This window comes from Jaculus jaculus, chromosome X (assembly GCF_020740685.1).
Source record: "Jaculus jaculus isolate mJacJac1 chromosome X, mJacJac1.mat.Y.cur, whole genome shotgun sequence".
Taxonomy (NCBI): Eukaryota; Metazoa; Chordata; class Mammalia; order Rodentia; family Dipodidae; genus Jaculus; species Jaculus jaculus.
In genome coordinates, this window is record NC_059125.1 from 56141124 (window position 1) to 56160341 (window position 19218).

A 19218-nucleotide genomic window follows, 5' to 3' on the forward strand; every position below is an offset into this window, starting at 1 on the left:
CAAAGACACAAATAATATTTCTGCCTCCTGATCTAGTTTAGAGAAATCAAGAAGAGTTCTTTGAAAATAACTTTGGACTTGGGATTTGAAGGAGGGGTAGAATTTGGCCATGCAGAGCTGGTCAGGAAAGGTATTATAGACAGAGTGTTAGAGGGACAAAGGTAAGGTAGCAGAAAACTCAAGCTCTTAGTTGCTTATACTGTTTGTTTCAGAGTGACACATATGTATTAGAGGCATACTTCACCCTATGATTGAATGTTAAGGTAACAGAGGCCTGGAGCAAATGGGCTGGCCATGCTGACATCTATTTCTCCATTCCTATTTAGGTCCTGTCTCTTCCTCATCGCCGACTGGTTTGCTGCTGTCAACTCTATGAGGTGCCAGATCCAAACCGCCCCCAAAGGCTAGGGCTGCATCAGCGGGAGGTCTTCCTCTTCAATGATCTCCTTGTGGTATGGGCACTGTGCAGAAGGAGATGGGAGGGAGGTGGTGAGCTCAGTTTCTGGGCCTTGTGCAAACCACATTGACATGGTGTGTGGAGCGTGGTGGGTAAGGTACTTCACCATGCCACCTGCATGGTCTTTATTAAGGCTTAGGCCTCCCAGATCCATTTCAATATAGTGATGGCCACACAGTGACATAAAGTGTCACGATCAAGTAAGATGATAGGCTTATAATCTGGGAAGTGATAGGAAATGTCCCTGTCCACATTAGTAGCCCAGAATATTGTGAACCCCGGGATCAGCCTGAAACTTTTGAGAGGTCCTGATGCTGGGAGTTATTTTTAAAACAGAACACATAACTTACTACAGAGATGTTTATTTTTTAGGGATGGGATCTATATAGGATTCTATAGATTTATGGGAATTTCAGGGTCTTCTGAGCAAAAACCACCCTCCTAGACGACCTATGTGATTATAGAGACAAAAAGCCTCCCTGCTCTGCAACAGCCAGATGTCTTGTCAGGTATCTGTTGGAATTCATCTCTCTGTGGTTGCTCCTTCCACAGCATCCAGTCAACCCTTGGGATCACAATGAACAAGGTTCTTCTTTTGTTCCAAGACTAGTGCTTCAGGGATTTGAGGACAGTAATCCTGTTCTCTTCTTGGTCTTCTCTCCTTCAGATCAGGGTTTTTCAATCTCGGCACTATTGACATTCTGAAATAGACAATTATTTCTTATAGGGGATTATCTTATGCATTGTAGGGTTTAGCAGCACCTTGGGCTGTACCTACTAAATTCCACTAACAACACTTCAACTAAAAATGTGTTCTCTAGAAAAAAGTTAAAAAGAGAAAGGTTCAAGCCAGGCGTGGTGACGCACACCTTTAATCCCAGCACTTGGGAGGCAGAAGTAGGAGGATCACCATGAGTTTGAAGCTATCCTGAAACTCCATAGTGAATTCCAGGTCAGCCTGGGCTAGAGTGAGACCCTACCTCTAAAAACCGAAAAGAAAAAAAAAAGAGAGAGAGAGAGAGAGAGAGAAAGGTTCACAGGATGGGGTAGAGAAGTCTTCTCTAGAAAAACACAGTGGGGAATACAAAAGTCTTCTCCAGACATTGCTCAATGTCCTGAGTGGGCAGGGCAAAATTGCTCCCAGGTAAGAATTGCTGTTTTAGGCAAAGTACCTCCAGTACCTTCTTGGAACCTTAGTTGCCTGCTCTGTGAAATGAGGCTAAGAACTTCTATCTCCTAGAGTTCTCAGGAGTATGAAATTAGAAGCCATGGATTGACAGATGCAGCTCAGTGGTAGAACACTTGTTTAGCATGTACAAGGACCTGGGTTCCATTCTCAGCACTACAAACAAGAGGAAAAGGATGTGATAATCATATGTGAAATAACTGCCTTTTCTCAAGTATACTTGGCCCACACAGATGCTAAGTCAGTGTTAGATGCCTCTCATGTACCAATTCCTCTCATATATCTAGCTCTATGCTAGGTACTAGGTACACTGGGATAAATCAGACTCAGTTCTCGGGGAGCTCACAGTCTAAAAAATCAGCTGGGTATGGTGTCACACACCCGTAATGCCAGCACTTGGGAGGTGGACGTAGGAGGTCAAGGTCAGCCTCAGCTACACAGCAAATTCTTGGATGAGGATGTCCTGGATGATATGATAGAGACCCTGCCTCAACATCCCCTCCTACTTTTCCCTCAAAAGTGTATTGCAGCCAGGTGTGGTGGTGCACACCTTTAATCCCAGCACTTGGGAGGCAGAGGTAGGAGGATCACTATGAGTTTGAAGCCATCCTAAGACTACATAGTAAATTCCATGTCAAGCTGAGCTACAGTGAAGCCCTGCCTTGAAAAACAAACAAACAAAAATGTATTTTGCATCACTGTGCATAATAGCCATCCTGAAATCAAAATATTTGCTCCTTGGGGGTGGGGAGGGAGGGAATTACCATGGGATATATTTTATAATCATGGAAAATGTTAATAAAAATTTAAAAAAAAATATTTGCTCTTAAGAGTCACTTGCATAGGGTTTGGCAGTAGATCAGAGGTAGATATGTATGATGCCCTGAGTTTCATTCTCAGCACTACAAAATAATTTTTAAAAGATAGAATATAAAAATAAAGCCACTTACAGATTTCTTGAGCTTATGTTAGTTGAGACTCCAAGATATCCAAGCATTTAACAGAGACTTTGGGTTGTTGAGTGAAAGCCTTGTTAATCCTATATGTAGGCTAGGCAGAGACTAGCTTTGTATGCTGGCTCTGGATGGTGAGGTAGGGAAAAGAATCTGAAAACCAGACTCCTACCTACCTTTAAGGCCAGCAAGGGGCAAGCATATATTCAGAGAACTATCATAGAGCCTGACCAAGGAAAGGTACTGAACCAGCACTCTGTCAGCTCAGAAAAGAGAAACACAGGTCTGTGTGAGGTACTAGGATGAGCTTCCTGGAGGGAGCAGCATTGAGTTTAGTCCTTGTAAAAATGGTAAATGCTTGTGCATCATCATGTTCTCAGGAATTTGCATTAGCACACACCTCTCCCAATCTCTACCACAAGTGTTCCTTCTCCACAACCTGTGTTGTATGTGTTTGTTTATATGCCTTTTATGGGGGGGTGAGTACAAATAGATGTCACTTTGAATTCCCCATTCCAAACCCTTCCTTTTAACTTTTTTCCATCCTTGCCAAAGGTCACCAAAATTTTTCAGAAGAAGAAGATCTTGGTGACATACAGCTTCCGTCAGTCCTTTCCCCTGGTGGAAATGCACATGCAGCTCTTCCAGAATTCATGTGAGTCCCTTCTTGGATCCCAGTATGCCAGGAGTTTATGCCATAGCCCATGCTCATCCTTTACCCACATCTATACTAGCTTCCACTTTTTAAAGTCCTCTACAACTGAGCTAAGATCCCCGGATGAAGGGAAGGCATGGAATGTGACTTAGATCTGGCTATGGAGAACAGGGAACCAGTGTTTGTGTGTTCCCTGGTGGCCCAAAGGGATGGCAGTCACACTGCTCTGAATTACTGAACTGGGAAGAGCTTGACTGGATGACATTTTGAAAAGTGGAATAGTGTGGGTAGAGGCAGAAATACAAAGAAAAGGGTTTCTAGAAAAGAATACAGAATTCTGTCTGCCTTTACATCCTGGAGTACAAGGAGTAAGATGGTCATGGCTACCAGGAGTGTGGAGGAAAAGGGAAACTGAGGAGACTGAGGCAGGAGCATTATTTAAACCCAGGAACTTGAGACCAGCCTAACCAAACAGTGTGATTGATTCTCAGATGAGGAATAGATAGATTATTTCCCAGTTTCCCGACTGAGCCATTCTGCTTCAAACCTGACAGAGTTATCCAACCTCTCCTGTTTTCTCCCTTTGTACACAGATTACCAGTTTGGGATCAAGTTACTATCTGCAGTACCTGGTGGGGAACGAAAAGTCCTCATCATCTTCAATGCTCCTAGCCTCCAGGACAGGCTGCGCTTCACATCTGACCTGCGCGAGTCCATCGCTGAAGTGCAAGAGATGGAGAAGTACCGTGTGGAATGTGAGTAGCCCCAGCCACATCTCTTTGCTCTCATCTCCCGACACAGAGACCTGTAGATACCAAGAATCCTGTCTTCTGAGAATCCGAGTTAAGGGTTAGTTTGGCCAACCTCCTACCCTTATTCCAGGAACTTTACGGGCCTCTGCTTGAATACTTTCAGTGACAAAAGAGGCTCATTACTTTCTAACCTCAAATTATTTTTCCAACCCCTAAGGGTCTATTCAGTGGCCCCTGTGCCCGTCTTCTGATCCTGAGCCAACCAACTCAGGGTATAGGAGGCAGGACTGTAGTTTCAGCTCTCAGATCTGCTACTTGTTATCTGGGAAAACTGGGATGAGTTCTCTAGTCCTCTGAATCCTGGTTTCTTTATACATGGAATTGGGATAATGGAATCATCAGAGCTTGATGAGGAGCGAGGCATAGTTGTACATGCCTATAATCCCAGCCCTAGGGAGGCTGAAGCAGGAGGATTGTGAATTCTCATGCCAACCTGGGCTATATACTGAGTCCTCATCAAGAGGGAAAGAGAGGAAGAGAGAGAGAGAATCCATGTTCTTCCATCCTCAGTTCTTTACCCAATATCAGTTCCTGAACTGAGTTCTATCAATGTATCCCAAATTCTCAAAGGTAGTGATTGCATCTCATTCCTCCCAATGTCCTTCAAGTTTTTTTTTTTCTACTCTACTCTGTAAAGTCACAGTTAAATAATATAGTGTTAAGGAAAGAGAGGTAGGGAACGTATATAGCTTGATAAGGCTTTCATAGCAAGGCTGAGTCACAACAAGTATCAGTTCAGTAGGCCCCTAGAGCCCTTGGGGAAATGTAAGGCAAGGGATTGGCATATCACGGCAAAGGGAGATCTAATAGACCCAGTTTCCCTTACCTCAGTAGAGTCTTGGAGGTATAAGGGTAGCAGAAGAGCCCAGGCTCTGGAATTGAACAGACATACTTTCAGAATGTTGCTTTACCATTTCCAACTATGTAACCCTGGGCACACTCTGTGTCTTCTCAAATTCTCAGTGTCTTCTGTACAAAGTAGAAGATGCTCATGATGTGGAATGAGAAGGATCAAGTATGTGTAGTGCCTAGCAAACTGCCTGGTGCATAATAGAGGGTTTGATTCCTATTAGTTTCATGCTCTTGCCCTTCAAGGAGACCCTCTGTTCTAGCTGAGACCTGAGTGAACTTTGGAAAGGTTGTCCTGTACCGTAGGCTAGAAGAGCCTTTCCATCCTTACTCTGAACCATCTGTTGCAAAGATCTTTTTTGATGGGCAGGGGTGTTTGGGGAGGCCTGACTACAAGAAGGCAGGAGAACCGAATATGAAGGATGAGAAGAGGCACAAGGAGCAGGAAGGGCAGGTACTGGTAGGAAAGGAGGAAAGGCAGAGTGGGAAGAGGTGGTACAGGTGGTATAGAATGGGCTGGGCACCAGAGGAGTTTTGGAAATAGACCTTCAGCTTGGAAGAAATATGTGCTGCCTTTGTAGGGGAGAAACAGGAGGCTTGGGGCTTGGAGGAAGGAAAGACAAAGGAGGAAGGCCAGAAGAGAGCTGTGGTCAATGAGCGAGGCTTTTGCTGCTGTCTCTGACCTTGTACCCCTCTTTCTCTCACTGCCACCCAGCGGAGCTGGAGAAGCAGAAAGGTATGATGCGGCCTAATGCCTCACAGCCTGGAGGAGCCAAGGACTCAGTGAATGGGACTCTGGCCCGCAGTAGCTTGGAGGACACTTACGGAGCAGGAGATGGTCTCAAGAGAGGTGCACTCAGCAGTTCCCTGCGCGACCTCTCTGATGCAGGTAAGTCTTCTGGGTCCCTATCCTGCCTGAGGAAATGTGGGACCAGGTGTCCTCTTTGCCTCCTGTCACTGGCTGCCAGCCTTCCCTCCACTTGCCACACACACATGCACCCTACTTTCACTCAGAGCCCTGGGCATTGTACTACAGGGGGCCTGGTAGCTGGGTCAGAAGAGGTGGAGCCCAAGGTTTCTGCCAGGGAATATAAAGTGGGGCCACAGTCTCAGCCCCTCTTCTCTCTTCCCTTTTCCATCTCTCCTTTACTGCCTCTCCTCCTCCATCTTTTCCTCCTCTCTCTCCACCTCTCTTCCTCCTCACCTCCCCCTTTTCAATGGGGGAAAGGGATAATGGGGTGTCTGTCCCTGGGAGGGACCTAGACCTGGTGCCCAGCTCTGGAGCCCAGCAGGGTGGGGAGGGGGGGTTGCTGCTCTGACGCTGGGCTCCTTGCTTGTGGGTGCAGGGAAGCGGGGGCGGCGTAACAGCGTGGGATCGCTGGACAGCACCATCGAAGTAAGTGCCAGCTCCTGCCCCACTCATCCTCTGCATGAGCCCTGCCCTGGCCATGGAGCCCCAGAGGAGGAGGGGACCTGTTGCTTCCCCCTCTTCCCTGCTGGGAACCATGCGGCTGCCTTTCCCAGCCAACCACTCTCTCCATCTGTCCTCAACTCTTGTCTGTCCTCACTCTGCCTGTCTCTCAGTCTGTCTTCCACTCTCCCCTGCCCCTTCTCAACCCCAGGGCCAATTCCAAGTAGGCATGCCCTTGGACTTGGGCCAAAAGAAGCTCTTACCTCCAAATCCTGCTCTGTGACCCTGAGCGAGTCACTCTGTTTCACTGGGCCTAATGTTTTCCTGGTCTGTGATCTGGGCATGAGAAGGAGGTCCTCTTCTCTTCCTCTGCCCCCTGAGGCTCATTTGAGATAGTGGATGTGGCGACAGCGCTTTGCCAGCTGGAGAGCGCCACGTACAAGTACAGGACCACTGTTTGGTTTCCATTATCACTTGGGGATTCCTGTCTCCCCAGTTCCAGCCCTCAGGGACAGGGGCGGAGTTTAGGGTTGGGGGTTTAGGATGTCTAGACTGGTCTGACTCCACCCCCCCTTCCAGGGGTCTGTTATTAGCAGTCCACGCCCTCACCAGAGGATGCCACCTCCGCCCCCACCCCCGCCGCCAGAGGAGTACAAGAGTCAGAGGCCGGTCTCCAACTCCTCATCCTTCCTGGGCTCCCTATTTGGAAGCAAGCGGGGCAAGGGGCCCTTCCAGATGCCACCACCACCAACAGGCCAGGCCTCTGCCTCCTCTTCATCTGCTTCCTCTACCCACCACCACCACCACCACCACCACCACCATGGTCACAGCCATGGTGGCCTGGGGGTGCTACCTGACGGGCAGTCCAAGCTGCAGGCCCTGCATGCCCAGTATTGCCAAGGACCAGGCCCTGCCCCACCACCCTACCTCCCACCCCAGCAACCCCCTCTGCCCCCACCTCCTCAGCAGCCGCCACCCCTGCCCCAGCTGGGTTCCATTCCGCCACCACCTGCCTCAGCCCCACCTGTGGGGCCACATCGCCACTTCCATGCCCATGGCCCAGTCACAGGGCCCCAGCACTATACCTTGGGCCGGCCAGGCAGAGCCCCACGACGAGGGGCTGGAGGACACCCTCAGTTTGCTCCACATGGCCGCCACCCCCTGCACCAGCCTACATCCCCATTGCCCCTGTACAGTCCTGCCCCCCAACACCCTCCTGCCCACAAACAGGGCCCTAAGCACTTCATCTTCAGCCACCACCCACAAATGATGCCAGCAGCAGGTACAGCTGGGGGCCCGGGGTCTCGGCCACCAGGGGGTTCCTACTCCCACTCTCATCACCCTCAGTCACCACTGTCACCGCACTCACCCATCCCACCTCACCCCTCCTACCCGCCCCTGCCCCCACCCTCACCCCACACCCCACACTCACCTCTGCCACCCACCTCCCCCCATGGCCCACTGCACGCCTCTGGGCCACCTGGCACAGCCAATGCACCCAGTGCAAACCCCAAGGCCAAGCCAAGCCGGATCAGCACCGTGGTCTGATGGATGGAATGAGTGAGCTGGGGAAAAGGAAGGTCTGGGGAGTCCACAGGAGAGGGACCTTTCTCCTCTCCTCTTCCTCCGTTTTTTAAAAAATATATATACACATAGCAATGTCCTTCTCTCCACTCCCTTCTTGTTTCCAGACCCCTTCTCCATCCCCCAGGAGTGGACATGGGGATGCCTTTCAGATTTGGGGACCCTTGCCACTTGCAGCCTGCACTTAGGGCATTGCAGTGCTGGAAAGTGGTAAGGTCCTCTCAGCAATCCTTGCCGTCTTTTTCCTGTCTTCCTCCCCTCCTTGCCCCTGGAGGTCTAGCTTGGTGGCCTCAGACCTCTGGGCCAACTGAGCTTCCTTACAGCTCTGGCTAGTGGAGAAGGGAATGCTTCTGGAGCTGTAAAAGTGGCGGCTTCCCCAGAGCTCCTCTGGCCGTGTGGGGCTAAGAGAGAGCTCTGTAGAGTTGTGGCCAAACCTTAGCTGGCTCGGCCCTCTCTCTGACCTCAGGGCCTGGCCACACACCTTCATGTGTCTTTCTGCCTGCTGGAGGACACAGACTGTCAGTGCACTTGGTGGGTAGAACCCCTCTTGTGCTAGCCCCTACATGGGGCAGTGCTTCCTCTTTTGAGCCAATCTATGCCCTCTCTCCAGTAGGTCCTAGCCCAGACCTCTTCAGCTTCAGGAACTTGCTTTGCCCTGCAATGTTCTTTTCCTAAACAAATTCCAGACAGGTTTTCTGAGGTGGGGGCTCAAGTCTGGGATGAGAAGGGCACTGCTCTCCCTCACCCATATTGCATGCCCCCCCCATTCCTTCCACCTCTCCCACCTACAACTGAAGACAATGCACTTTACAGATATCACCCACACACACCTCACTGGGGCAGGGCACCCGGCATCAGCCCTGGGGAGAGGCTCCCAGAGGGCCACCCTGAGCCTAACATGTCCTTTCCAAGGCAGAGATTGAAGCCATCAGAGCCAGGGCTGGGAGACAGAGAACCCAAGTCCTTCTGTCCATCAAAATCTCCAGCCCTTTTGCAGCCCTGTTTATTTATTATAAATATATTTTTACAAGCCCCAGCTCTTATTCTTGCCCTGCACATCCAGCTCCTTTCGCAGCTATCTTCCTCTCCCCTGTCCATTATGGGCTGCAGTACAGACAGACAGACCCTGGATGTCAAAGGGCCAGGGACCCTGGGGTTTGGGGGTGTCGGGGGATGATGGTGGGAGGGGCTGTATGGAGAGGAGCTGGGGTTCAGGCATTGTCTTTTTCCTCCTTGTATATAAGAATGTATATTTGATGCCTCATAAAAGATCTTGTGCTCACCTCTGGCCTCTGCCTCCTACTTATGCCTCCCTTCCCCACTGTGGAGCCCACAGATAGAGGCCTTAGCCTGGGGAGGTGATGCGCTAATGGTAATTCAGGAAACTGGGTGGGCAAGATGCTTTGGTTGGTGGGAGGTTGGGTGAGGGAGGTTTTTCTATCATATTTTCATAATTACTCTGTGTGATAGAATAGCAAGAATGTGTGGGCTTTGGAGTTGATCCAGTTCACATCCTGAGGTTTTCACCTAGGTATATGAACTTCAGGGAGTTACTCTCCATGACTCTTAGTTATCTCAATTTCCCACTTGAGATTATCAGCACAGGGCAGTGTTATGATTACATGACATAATGAATGCCAAACAGCCAGAAAGGAGAAGACAGCTCAGCAAATTAGTTGTCCTTTGTCTCCTTTGTAGAGGTTGGATATTTCCACATTTGTGGCCTCTGTTCTCACTCTTTCTGTGGCTGATCTGGCTTTGCCTGAGAGCTCCTGACCCTGGCCTGCTATGCTATGGCTGTCCACATTTCTGCTCCTGAGGGTAGGAGTTGGGGTGACTTGGTTCAGGAAGGCAAAGTCTATATAATGTTATAAGAGCTCTATGTATACTTAAGATAATAGATAGCAAATGACTGGACTGCCTCTAGGTTACAGAGGAGGGGACAGACCACATAGCAAGTCAGTATGAGGTTTCCTGTCTTGTAGCCCAGGCCCCTTTCCAGTGCCCCTAGCTGCCTCCCTATGGCATGGACCTGTTTTTAGCACTGCCATTTGTGTCCTAGCGCTGAGCCTGGCATAGTAGGGATGGGGTAATATAATGTCTTTTGGTTAGGGTCAGCAGGGTCCCCAAAAGCAGTATTCAGTCAATATTTTTGCTGCTTTCCTAGAATCTACAAAGGCCTCTTAAGAGAGACTGGTTTAGATGGCTCCCATGTTTTTTTTAACAGCTTGGATCGATGCCTTTGTTTACTTCCGCATATGTACGGTTAAAGGCTTCCTAGGGAAGGGGACTGGAGATGTAGGTCAGTTGGTAGAGTACTTGCCTAGCATATGGAAGCCCTGGGTTTGACCCCTAGCACTGCCTACCACCAGAAGTGTTAGTACATGCTTCTACTCACAGTACTCGGGAGGTGGAGGCAGGAAGATCAGAAATTCACTCAGAGCTTCAAGGTCTCCTTGACTATTTAGTAAGCTTTAGCTCCATGTGATCCTGTGTGAAATAAATAAATAAATAAATAAATAAATAAATAAATAAATAAATAAATAAATAAAAAGGCTTTCCAAGGAAGACAACTAGAAAGAGCAGCAGCTGGGGCTACCTAAGCATTTGGTGCCTCCCATAAACTGGACCTGAGTGTTTGAAGAGCTTAGATGCAGAGTTCACTCAGCGCTTTTCGGTTTCTTCCCTGGTGGATCAAGCTGAACTACCTTTAGTTGTTCCCCTTTCTTCCACCTTAAACTTGAGGCAGGCTGTACCTTCCCAAAGTTCACCCTTTAGTGCTGAAATCTTGGCCTGGTAATTTGAATGTATTGCCTTTGGCAAGTCACATGGCCTTTCAGAGTCAGAGTCTGGTTTTCACCTCTAGAATGAAGATAACAATCTGTCATGACAATTGCAACCTGATGCTTGTGAAAGTGCCTGTCTCTTAGCAAACATACAGTCAGCTGTTCACAGCCACCTACAAAAACAAGTACAAACTTGAGGGTCCTCTACAGATGTTCCAGCTGACCTCTGTAATCCCCTCATTTCCCACTAACACTTGAGCCTTCTATTTACTGTTCTCATAGAGTATTTGTGTTCTTTTCTAACCTCAGTATTTTACCTGTGCCCTTTTCCCTTGCTAGATGTCCCCACCCCAACATCCCTGATAGAAATCTTCCCATTCTGGTAAAATAGGTTTAAAAGACCCATCATTCATAATATGTGCCCCAGTGACAATCTCTGAGATCCCTCATGTCAGATCTATCTTATTCCTCCCCCCAAGGCCACAAGTGGCTTGAGAATGACACTCATCTGCACCATCTCCATTCAGAGCATTGCCTAGCATAGTGCTTGGCACAAAACAGATGCCACTTAATTTTATTTAATGAATGAGCAATTCTTTCGAGCTAAGTCTTAGAGTAAGGTATCTTCGTGTAGTGGTTGATATTGATTGGTGCAATCTGTATACCAAACTTTTGAGTCCCTCTGGACCTTTTCATATTTACTTCAGCACTTTCCTAAATTCTCCTCTTCCTATCCTCACCCAGCACTGAACTGCCCCTACCCTCACTCTCTCCCTTTCAGCAATCTCTCCTACTCACATTATGAAGAAGAGGGTAGTTTATCACATCCATTTCTCTGAGTACCTAGAGATAAGAAGCCCAGTGGCTGTTCTAATATCAAAGATGCTAGTGCCAGTCTCTATAAGGATGATGATGGGGCGGGATAACAAATAACAAAGGGCAAAGGTCTAGGATCTCACAGAGTTCTTATCTTTGTTCTAGACCAGTGCTGTCCAATAGGTCTTTCTGTGCTGATGGAAATGTCCTATAGCTGTACCATCCAGCACTTAAAAACATGGGTATTTTGACTAAGGAACTAATTTCTTAAATTGTAATTGAATTTAAACGGCCAGACTAGACAGTGTAGGCATAACCTTCAATCTGATGGGTATAGTGTAAAGGATATATACTAAGTCTAGGCCTGGAAGAAAGTACTGGGCATTTGTGAACACAAAAATCTCAATTGGAAGTGAGAAAGTCAAGGAAGGGTTTTGGAAACTACCCTTTTAGCTGACTATTGAGGAGTAAATAGGAATTAGCCTGGTTTTAAAAAATGGTTAGAGGAGTAGTATATACAAAGGCCTGAGAGGTATGAAATAATGCAAGTGTTAGTAGGACAGTGACAAAGGAAGGGGAGAGTGCATTTTGGCTGATGAGCATAGAATATACTAAACAGTAGATATAGAGAGGCCTACCCTGTGGATCCCATCACTATGTTGCCAACAGATTTTTCTTGCCCTGGCCTCAGCAGTAGCTAAAGTAAGACCCAGTGATACATTGGACTCTATAGTGTTTGCTAGAGTTTTCATCTTTGTGACAAGATACTGGAGAAAACAACTTAAAAGAGGATTTATTTTGGCTCATGATTTTAGAGGTTTCAGTCCATGGTTAGCTGGTTCCATTTCTTTAGGCCTGAGGTGAAGGTGAACATCATTATGAGAAGCATGTGGTAGAACAAAATCGCTTATCTCATAGTGAATAAGAAGCAGAGAAGGTGATAGAGGAAGAGGTCATAGCCAGATACAGCCCCAAGAGCTCACCCTTTGTGACCTACTTTCTTTTGCTAGGCCCCACTGCCTAAAGTTTTCAGTTCTTTTCAAAATAGCACTACTAGCCAGATACCTACACTTTAACACGTAAACCTATAAGGGGCATTTTATGTGCAAACCGTAACTTTCTTGGCTCTCCAGAGACTCAAATCTATCACGTAATATAAAATACATCTCCAGGGCTGGAGAAATGGCTTAGCGGTTAAGCGCTTGCCTGTGAAGCCTAAGGACCCCGGTTCGAGGCTCAATTCTCCAGGACCCACGTTAGCCAGATGCACAAGGAGGCGCATGCGTCTGGAGTTCGTTTGCAGTGGCTAGAAGCCCTGGTGTGCCCATTCTCTCCCTCCCTCTCTCTCTCTCTCTCTCTCTCTCTCTCTCTCTCTCTCTCTCTGCCTCTTTCTGTCTCTGTCACTCTCAAATAAATAAATAAAAATGAACAAAGAATATTAAAAAAATTAAAATACATCTCCAGTAGTCCCCATCGTCTTAATACTGTGAAAAAGTTCAAGTCCAGCTGGCCATAGTGGCACACACCTGTAATTCCAGCACTCTGGAGGCAGAAGCAGGAGAATCCCTACAAGTTTGAAAACATCTTGGTCTACATAGCACCCAGGACCATCCAAGGCTACAAAGTGAGACCCTGTCTCTCAGAACAACAACAAAAAGGGCTCAAGTCCACACTCTGCACTGAGACTCAACACAAATACTTAGCTGAAAGACCCTATAAAACAAACAAACAAAAAAGTTACATACTTCCAAGACACAGTGACAGACAGTACAAATTACCATCCCTAAAGTGAGGAAGGGAGACATAGAATGGGTAGATGGGACGAAAGGAAGGCTGAAAAGTCAGTAGGACAAACATTAAATCCTGTAGCTCCATGTGTGGGATATGAATCATGGAGTATGTAGCAGTCAGCTTCAGGTCACTGAGATGAACTTCCAGACCAGGCACAGTTATGGAGAAAGGGATTTATTGAAGATAGAGGGGAAGTTCCATAATGGCAGAAGAAGCTGTCCCATTTTTACAGTTCCAAGCAGAGAGAGAAAAACCACTAACCACTACCAAAAAGCCACACCACAAACAAGCACACTTCAGTAACTCCAGGCAGAACTCAGGCAACTTGCATATCTTTAGACTGGAATTCCAAATCCACCATCACACCTTAGGGCTGGATCCTAAGATCCACCCAATGATACCTTCTCCACCCAGGTGGCTGCAGATCTAAATTACAAATTTTAATACAATCCTGAATATATTGGGGGCCACCCATTCAAATTACCACATGGTATGATATGAAGGAACTTCAAAGGGCTTGTGTACCTTGCCTTCAGCCTTTCCCTTGGAACCTACATGGCTTCTCTGTTGAACTAGTTTTGCTGTTCTCTATTTGCAGCTTTCCATAGTAGATATATTCCATGTTCCTGGCATCTGTAACTTGTCAGGGGTCTCCACTGCATTTTCAGCTTTACTCTCATAGTTCCATCCATTGCCCTCCCAAGGGCTACTTATAGGGATTTTGGCATCCTTTGAAATTTGTGTCTAAGCTGGTGGCTCATGCATAATCACAGCACTTGTGGGAGATGAATACAGCAACATAAAGAGTTCAAGGGCAGCCTCTGCTACAAGCAAATTTGAGGTGACCCTGGGCTACATGAGATCCTTTGTCAAAATGGGGATGGGGGTCTGGGGAGATAGCTCAATGGGTAAAGTATTGTACAAACATGAGGACCTGAGTTCCTATTTCCAGCACTCACATAAAAGCTAGGTGTGGTGGTGTGGCTATTATCTCACAGCTGGGGAGGTAGAAATGGGAGACCCTCCAGGTCTTGCTATCTAGCTTGTCTAGCTGAAGTGATGAGCTCTGGGTTTGAGAGACCCTGACTCAAAACAAAAGGATTGAGAGCTACTGAGAAAGACTCCTGACATTGAGTTCTGGCTTCCACAGACATAAATGTTCACCTCCCCCGCACACACATATGCCCACCCACATAAATACAAACATGCATAACATGGATGCATGCACATCACATACACACACATACACATGCAAAAAAAAAAAAGGTAAAAAGAAATCTAGGTAGAAGCCTCCATGACTCTATAACTTTTGTATTCTACATGCCTACAAAATTAACACTGTAAACTCAGTGTGTGAGAAGCTGAGGCAGGAGAATCATGTGTTTGAGGCCAGCCTTGGCCAATTAACCAACCAACCAGCCAGCATTATGTTGAATATGGATGACAACTAAGGTCTCAGCTGCAGCTGCCCTCTGAGTGCCTGGATGGCTGCGGGTGGGAAAATACTTCTCTAGGTAATGTGAGCAGGGGGCCCCTGAGCTCTTTTCCTAAAGCATTCTTTTAAGAATGAAACGGTTCAGTGGATAAAGTGCTTGCCACACGAGCATGAGTACCAGAGCTTGGAACTCTGGCACCCACATTAAAAAAGCTGAATGCTGTGGCACAGTTTGTAATCTAAGCCACCTCTATTGGCAAAAGTAGAGTCAGAGATAGGGGAATCAGCTGGAAGCTGGCAGGGGGGAGGGCAGACAGCTAGACTGGCACAAGCAGTAGTGACCAATATGAGACTCTGAGATGGAAGGTGAGAACCCACAATTTCTTGCATTGTGACACTGCGTGTGTGTGTGTGTGTGTGTGTGTGTGTGTGTGTGTACATGTGTGCATGCAGACACACACACCTTTTACAACCCTGAGGCTGGGATTGGTGGGATCCTGCCAATTCCTGAAATTTCCTTAAGTCATTTTCTTATTCTTCTTTTTTGTTTTTCTTTTTTTCATTTTTTTTGTTTTATGTTCATTTATTTATTTGAAAGTGACAGACAGAGAAAGAGGCAGAGAGAGAGAGAGAATGGGCACCCCAGGGCCTCCAGCCACTGCAAACAAACTCCAGACGCATGTGCCCCCTTGTGCATCTGGCTAACGTGGGTCCTGGAGAATCGAGCCTCGAACCAGGGTCCTTAGGCTTCACAGGCAAACGCTTAACTGCTAAGCCATCTCTCCAGCCCTGTTTTGGTTTTTCAAGGTAGGAGCCTAGGCTGACCTGGAATTCACTATGAAGTGTCAAGGTGGCCTCAAACTGACTGCAATCCTCCTACCTCTGCCTCCCAAGAGCTGGGATTAAAGGCATGCGCTACCATGCCTGGCTCATATTCCTATTATTCTTCTGTGAACTGATTTTTAATTAAAAATGTTTGCATATTTTTGTATGTGTGGTACATGTGTGCAGGTGCTTATATATGTATGTGTGCATGTGGGTGGAGGTCAAAGATTGACATTGGGTGTCCTCCTCAGTCACTCCCTGTCTTATGTTTTTGAGATAGGGTCTCTTACTGAATCCTAGGCTCACAGATTTGGTTAGACTAGCTAGCCAGTAAGCCCTAGGGGTCCATCTGTCTCTACCTCTCTAGTGCTGGGATTACAGGCATTTTTACGTTGGTTCTGTGGATCTGAACTCAGGTCCTCATGCTTGCACAGCAAATTCTTTTACCTATTGAACCATCTCCCCAGTCCTCAAACTGCTTCTTTTTAATGACCCAAATCATATCCCTCACCTCTCAGTTTATTTCTGAGACAGAGTCTCACTGTGTAGGCCTGAGTGACCTCTAACTCATAATCCTCTTATTTCTGCTCCCTAAGTGCTAGAACTTGAATCATGCACCACCACACCTTGAAGGCTCTATTAACATATTATTTTGATGTCCAAATTTCTCTAGAATTAACTGGGTCTGGTAGTGCAGACTGGTGATCCCAGCTACTTCTGAGGCTAAGGAAGGATGTTCAAGGCCTACCTGTTATACCAAGCTCCAGAGTGAGTTCAAGAACAGCCTAGGCAATTTAGTTCAGTCCTGCAAAATAAAAGGCAAAAAAGGGCTGGAGATAACAGCTTAGTGGTGAAGCATTTGTTTCACATGTTTTTGGTCCTAGGTTCAGTTCCTAGTACTGCAAAAACAAAAACCAAAAATCATAAAATGCCAAAAAATTGGCCATCAGGTAGCTCCCAAGGTGGCACCTAGGTCATTTGACACATCTCCATCTTTCTTTAAGAACTTCCTTTTCTGGCACTACAAGATGCTCTTAGAACAATTTTTATAATTTCTGTGCCCTAGCCCAGGATTACATATTTTTTTTCTCTCTCAAGGAACCATGATTCATTCTAGTAGTGAATGGCATTGGAAATAAAGATTTGGGTGGGCATGATAGCTCACACATGTAATCCTAGCAGTTGGGAACCTAAGCCAGAAAGACTACTGTGAGTTCCAGGCCAGGCTAGGCCACAGAGTGAGAACCCTGTCTTAACCCCCTCAAAAAAGAAAACAATATTTGGACACTAAAGCTTAGTTACTATATTTTGAGTATCTTTTATTATTTGGAAAAAGTTTCAGCACCCTTGATGATTTCCTAGCTCCATCATTCTTCTCATACATATTGTTTAGAATTCTAAACGTTTTCAGCTAGTTATGGTGGTTGGTGGTGCATGCCTATAATCCAAGCACTTGGGAAGTGGAGACAGAAGGATCAGTTCAAGGCCATCCTGGGCAACATAATGATGATACCCCATTTCAAATAAACAAAAGTGACACAGGATGGTGAGAGAGTATGGTTTACAAGTGGAATGGAAGAGAGCAGGGGAGGAATGTAGGGATGGCAGAACTATTTAGCAGGTAAAGCTGGATATGGTGGCTCCTGTCTATAATCCTAGTACTCTGGAGAGAGATGCAAGAGAATCAAAAGTTCATGATCATCCTTGACTGCAAAGTCAGCTCAAGACCAGCCTAGGCTATATGAAACCCCATCTCAAAAAAAAGTGAAACCAAACCAGGCCATGTCTTTAATCCTGACACTCAGGAGGTTGAGGTAGGAAGATTACCATGAGTTTTAGGTCACTTTGGGGTAGAAGGAGACTTTGCCTCAGAAATCCAACCAAACAAGCCACCACCACCACCACCACCATAGCAAAAGCCCTGGCAACTCATACCTACTTCAGACCTGAGACTATTTTACAGATTAATATGAAGCATATGAGATGGTAGTATAGCTCAGTGGTAGAGCATGTGCTTAACATGTGTGAAGCCCTGTGTATAAGGCATTAGGTTTGATCTACTACTAAAAGGTATGTCATTCTCATCTAGTTCATCAAAGAATAGATGGGGTGTGGCCATGAGCACAGCCAAAGCTTCCAATTATTAGCCTGCCCATACTCTATCTCAGATCTTTTTCTCCCATGCCTCTGGGTGAAGTCAAGCCAGCCTCCTGATTCTTCTGAGTTCTGAAGCTTGCAGTGTCAGTCTCAGGTGGTCCCCAGCAAAAGCTTGGGAAAGTAACTCACTTTTTTTTTTCTTTTTTGGTTTTTCAAGGTAGGATTTCATTCCAGTCCAGGCTGACTTCACTATGTCATCTCAGGGTGGCCTCAAACTTACAGTGATCTTCCTACCTCTGCCTCCCAAGTGCTGGGATTAAAGGCATGCACCACTATGTCCGGCTTCATTTTACTCTTTAGACATATAGGCAGAATTTGTTTTTTCCATAATAGGGTCTCACTGTAGCCCAGGCTGACCTGGAACTCAATCTATAGCAAAGGCATGCACCACCATGCCCAGCTAAAGTACTCACAGGCAGAATTTTATAGGTTTAGGTTGTGCATTTAAGCTCTAGCTCTGCTACTTTCTAGTCATGTGACTTGGATAAGTTTACACTTTCCTGAGCTTCAGTCTCCTCATCCATAAGACAAGGATAATAATATTTCTCCATAGCACCTGGCCCTTGAAGAATGGCTGCCATCATTATCTCTAATTGTCCTAAGTGAGGAAGGAATTACTTAGCCTCATTTTATGAACAAGAAAAATCAAGGTTCATGGATGAGGTACTTGGCAGGTCTCAATGAATGAATGTCTGCTCCAGGAAAGCATGTCTGCCCAGGTTACCATTTTATTCTCTCATGAAAACAAAAGTGAATAATATGGATTTAAATACTTGTGAGTGAATGAATTCAATCTCACTGGTTTGAAAGACTATGCAATTTATTTCTACCCTGTGGCATTTATGTCTGGGCTAAGGACTCCAAAGAAGGCTCTAGGAAATCTGGATAGCACTGGGACCAAAACCTTTGTCTTTCACTGAGCTGCCCCCACATAGAGAGGCCAAACTTCCTTCAGCCAAGGAATAACATTCTGTCTCTCCAACTTTTCTCATTCTCTTTGCTCTTCTGCCAGGTCTTTTCTCCTTTTTATATTTTCTTAACATTTTTATTTATTTGCAAGCAGAGAGAAAGAGGGGAGATAGGTGTGCTAGGGCCTCCTGCCACTGCAAACGAACTCCAAGCAAGTGTCACTTTGTGTATCTGGCTTCTGTGGGTACTGGGGAATCAAACCTGGGCTAACCATCAGGCTTTGCAAGCAAACACCTTTAGCTGCTGAGCCATCTCCCCTTTCAAGTTTTATTTATTTATGTATGTATTTATTTATTTATTTATTTATTGTGTGTGTGTGTGTGTGTGTGTGTGTGTGTGTGTGTGTCTTTAGAGGACAGCATTAGGCATCAGTCCTGATCTTCCACCTTATTTAAGGCAGAGTCTCATGTTATTCACCACTGTGTTCCCCTGGCTAGCTGTCTTGCAAATTACTGGGGAATTTTCTTTTGTTTGCCCCATTCTTGCTGTAGGTGCACTGGGATTACAGATGTTTGTAGTTCAGTGTTTAGCT

At 46.4% G+C, this 19218-nt stretch overlaps 1 protein-coding gene across 3 annotated transcripts in view; it reads left to right on the forward strand.

The window, feature by feature from the left end:
- Positions 1 to 9073, forward strand: part of Iqsec2 (IQ motif and Sec7 domain ArfGEF 2) — a 116989-nt gene extending 107916 nt beyond the window's left edge. For 2 of the 3 annotated variants that reach the window (XM_045140340.1, XM_004661028.2), the window contains 6 exons: positions 327 to 452; positions 3152 to 3251; positions 3845 to 4006; positions 5628 to 5801; positions 6259 to 6308; positions 6903 to 9073. In XM_045140340.1, the coding sequence (XP_044996275.1) occupies positions 327 to 452; positions 3152 to 3251; positions 3845 to 4006; positions 5628 to 5801; positions 6259 to 6308; positions 6903 to 7871 (1581 nt within the window). In that variant the 3' untranslated portion in view covers positions 7872 to 9073. The remainder of the gene's footprint in view (positions 1 to 326; positions 453 to 3151; positions 3252 to 3844; positions 4007 to 5627; positions 5802 to 6258; positions 6309 to 6902) is intronic. The other variant, XM_045140342.1, reaches the window with a different exon arrangement.
- Positions 9074 to 19218: the final 10145 nt, after the last annotated feature.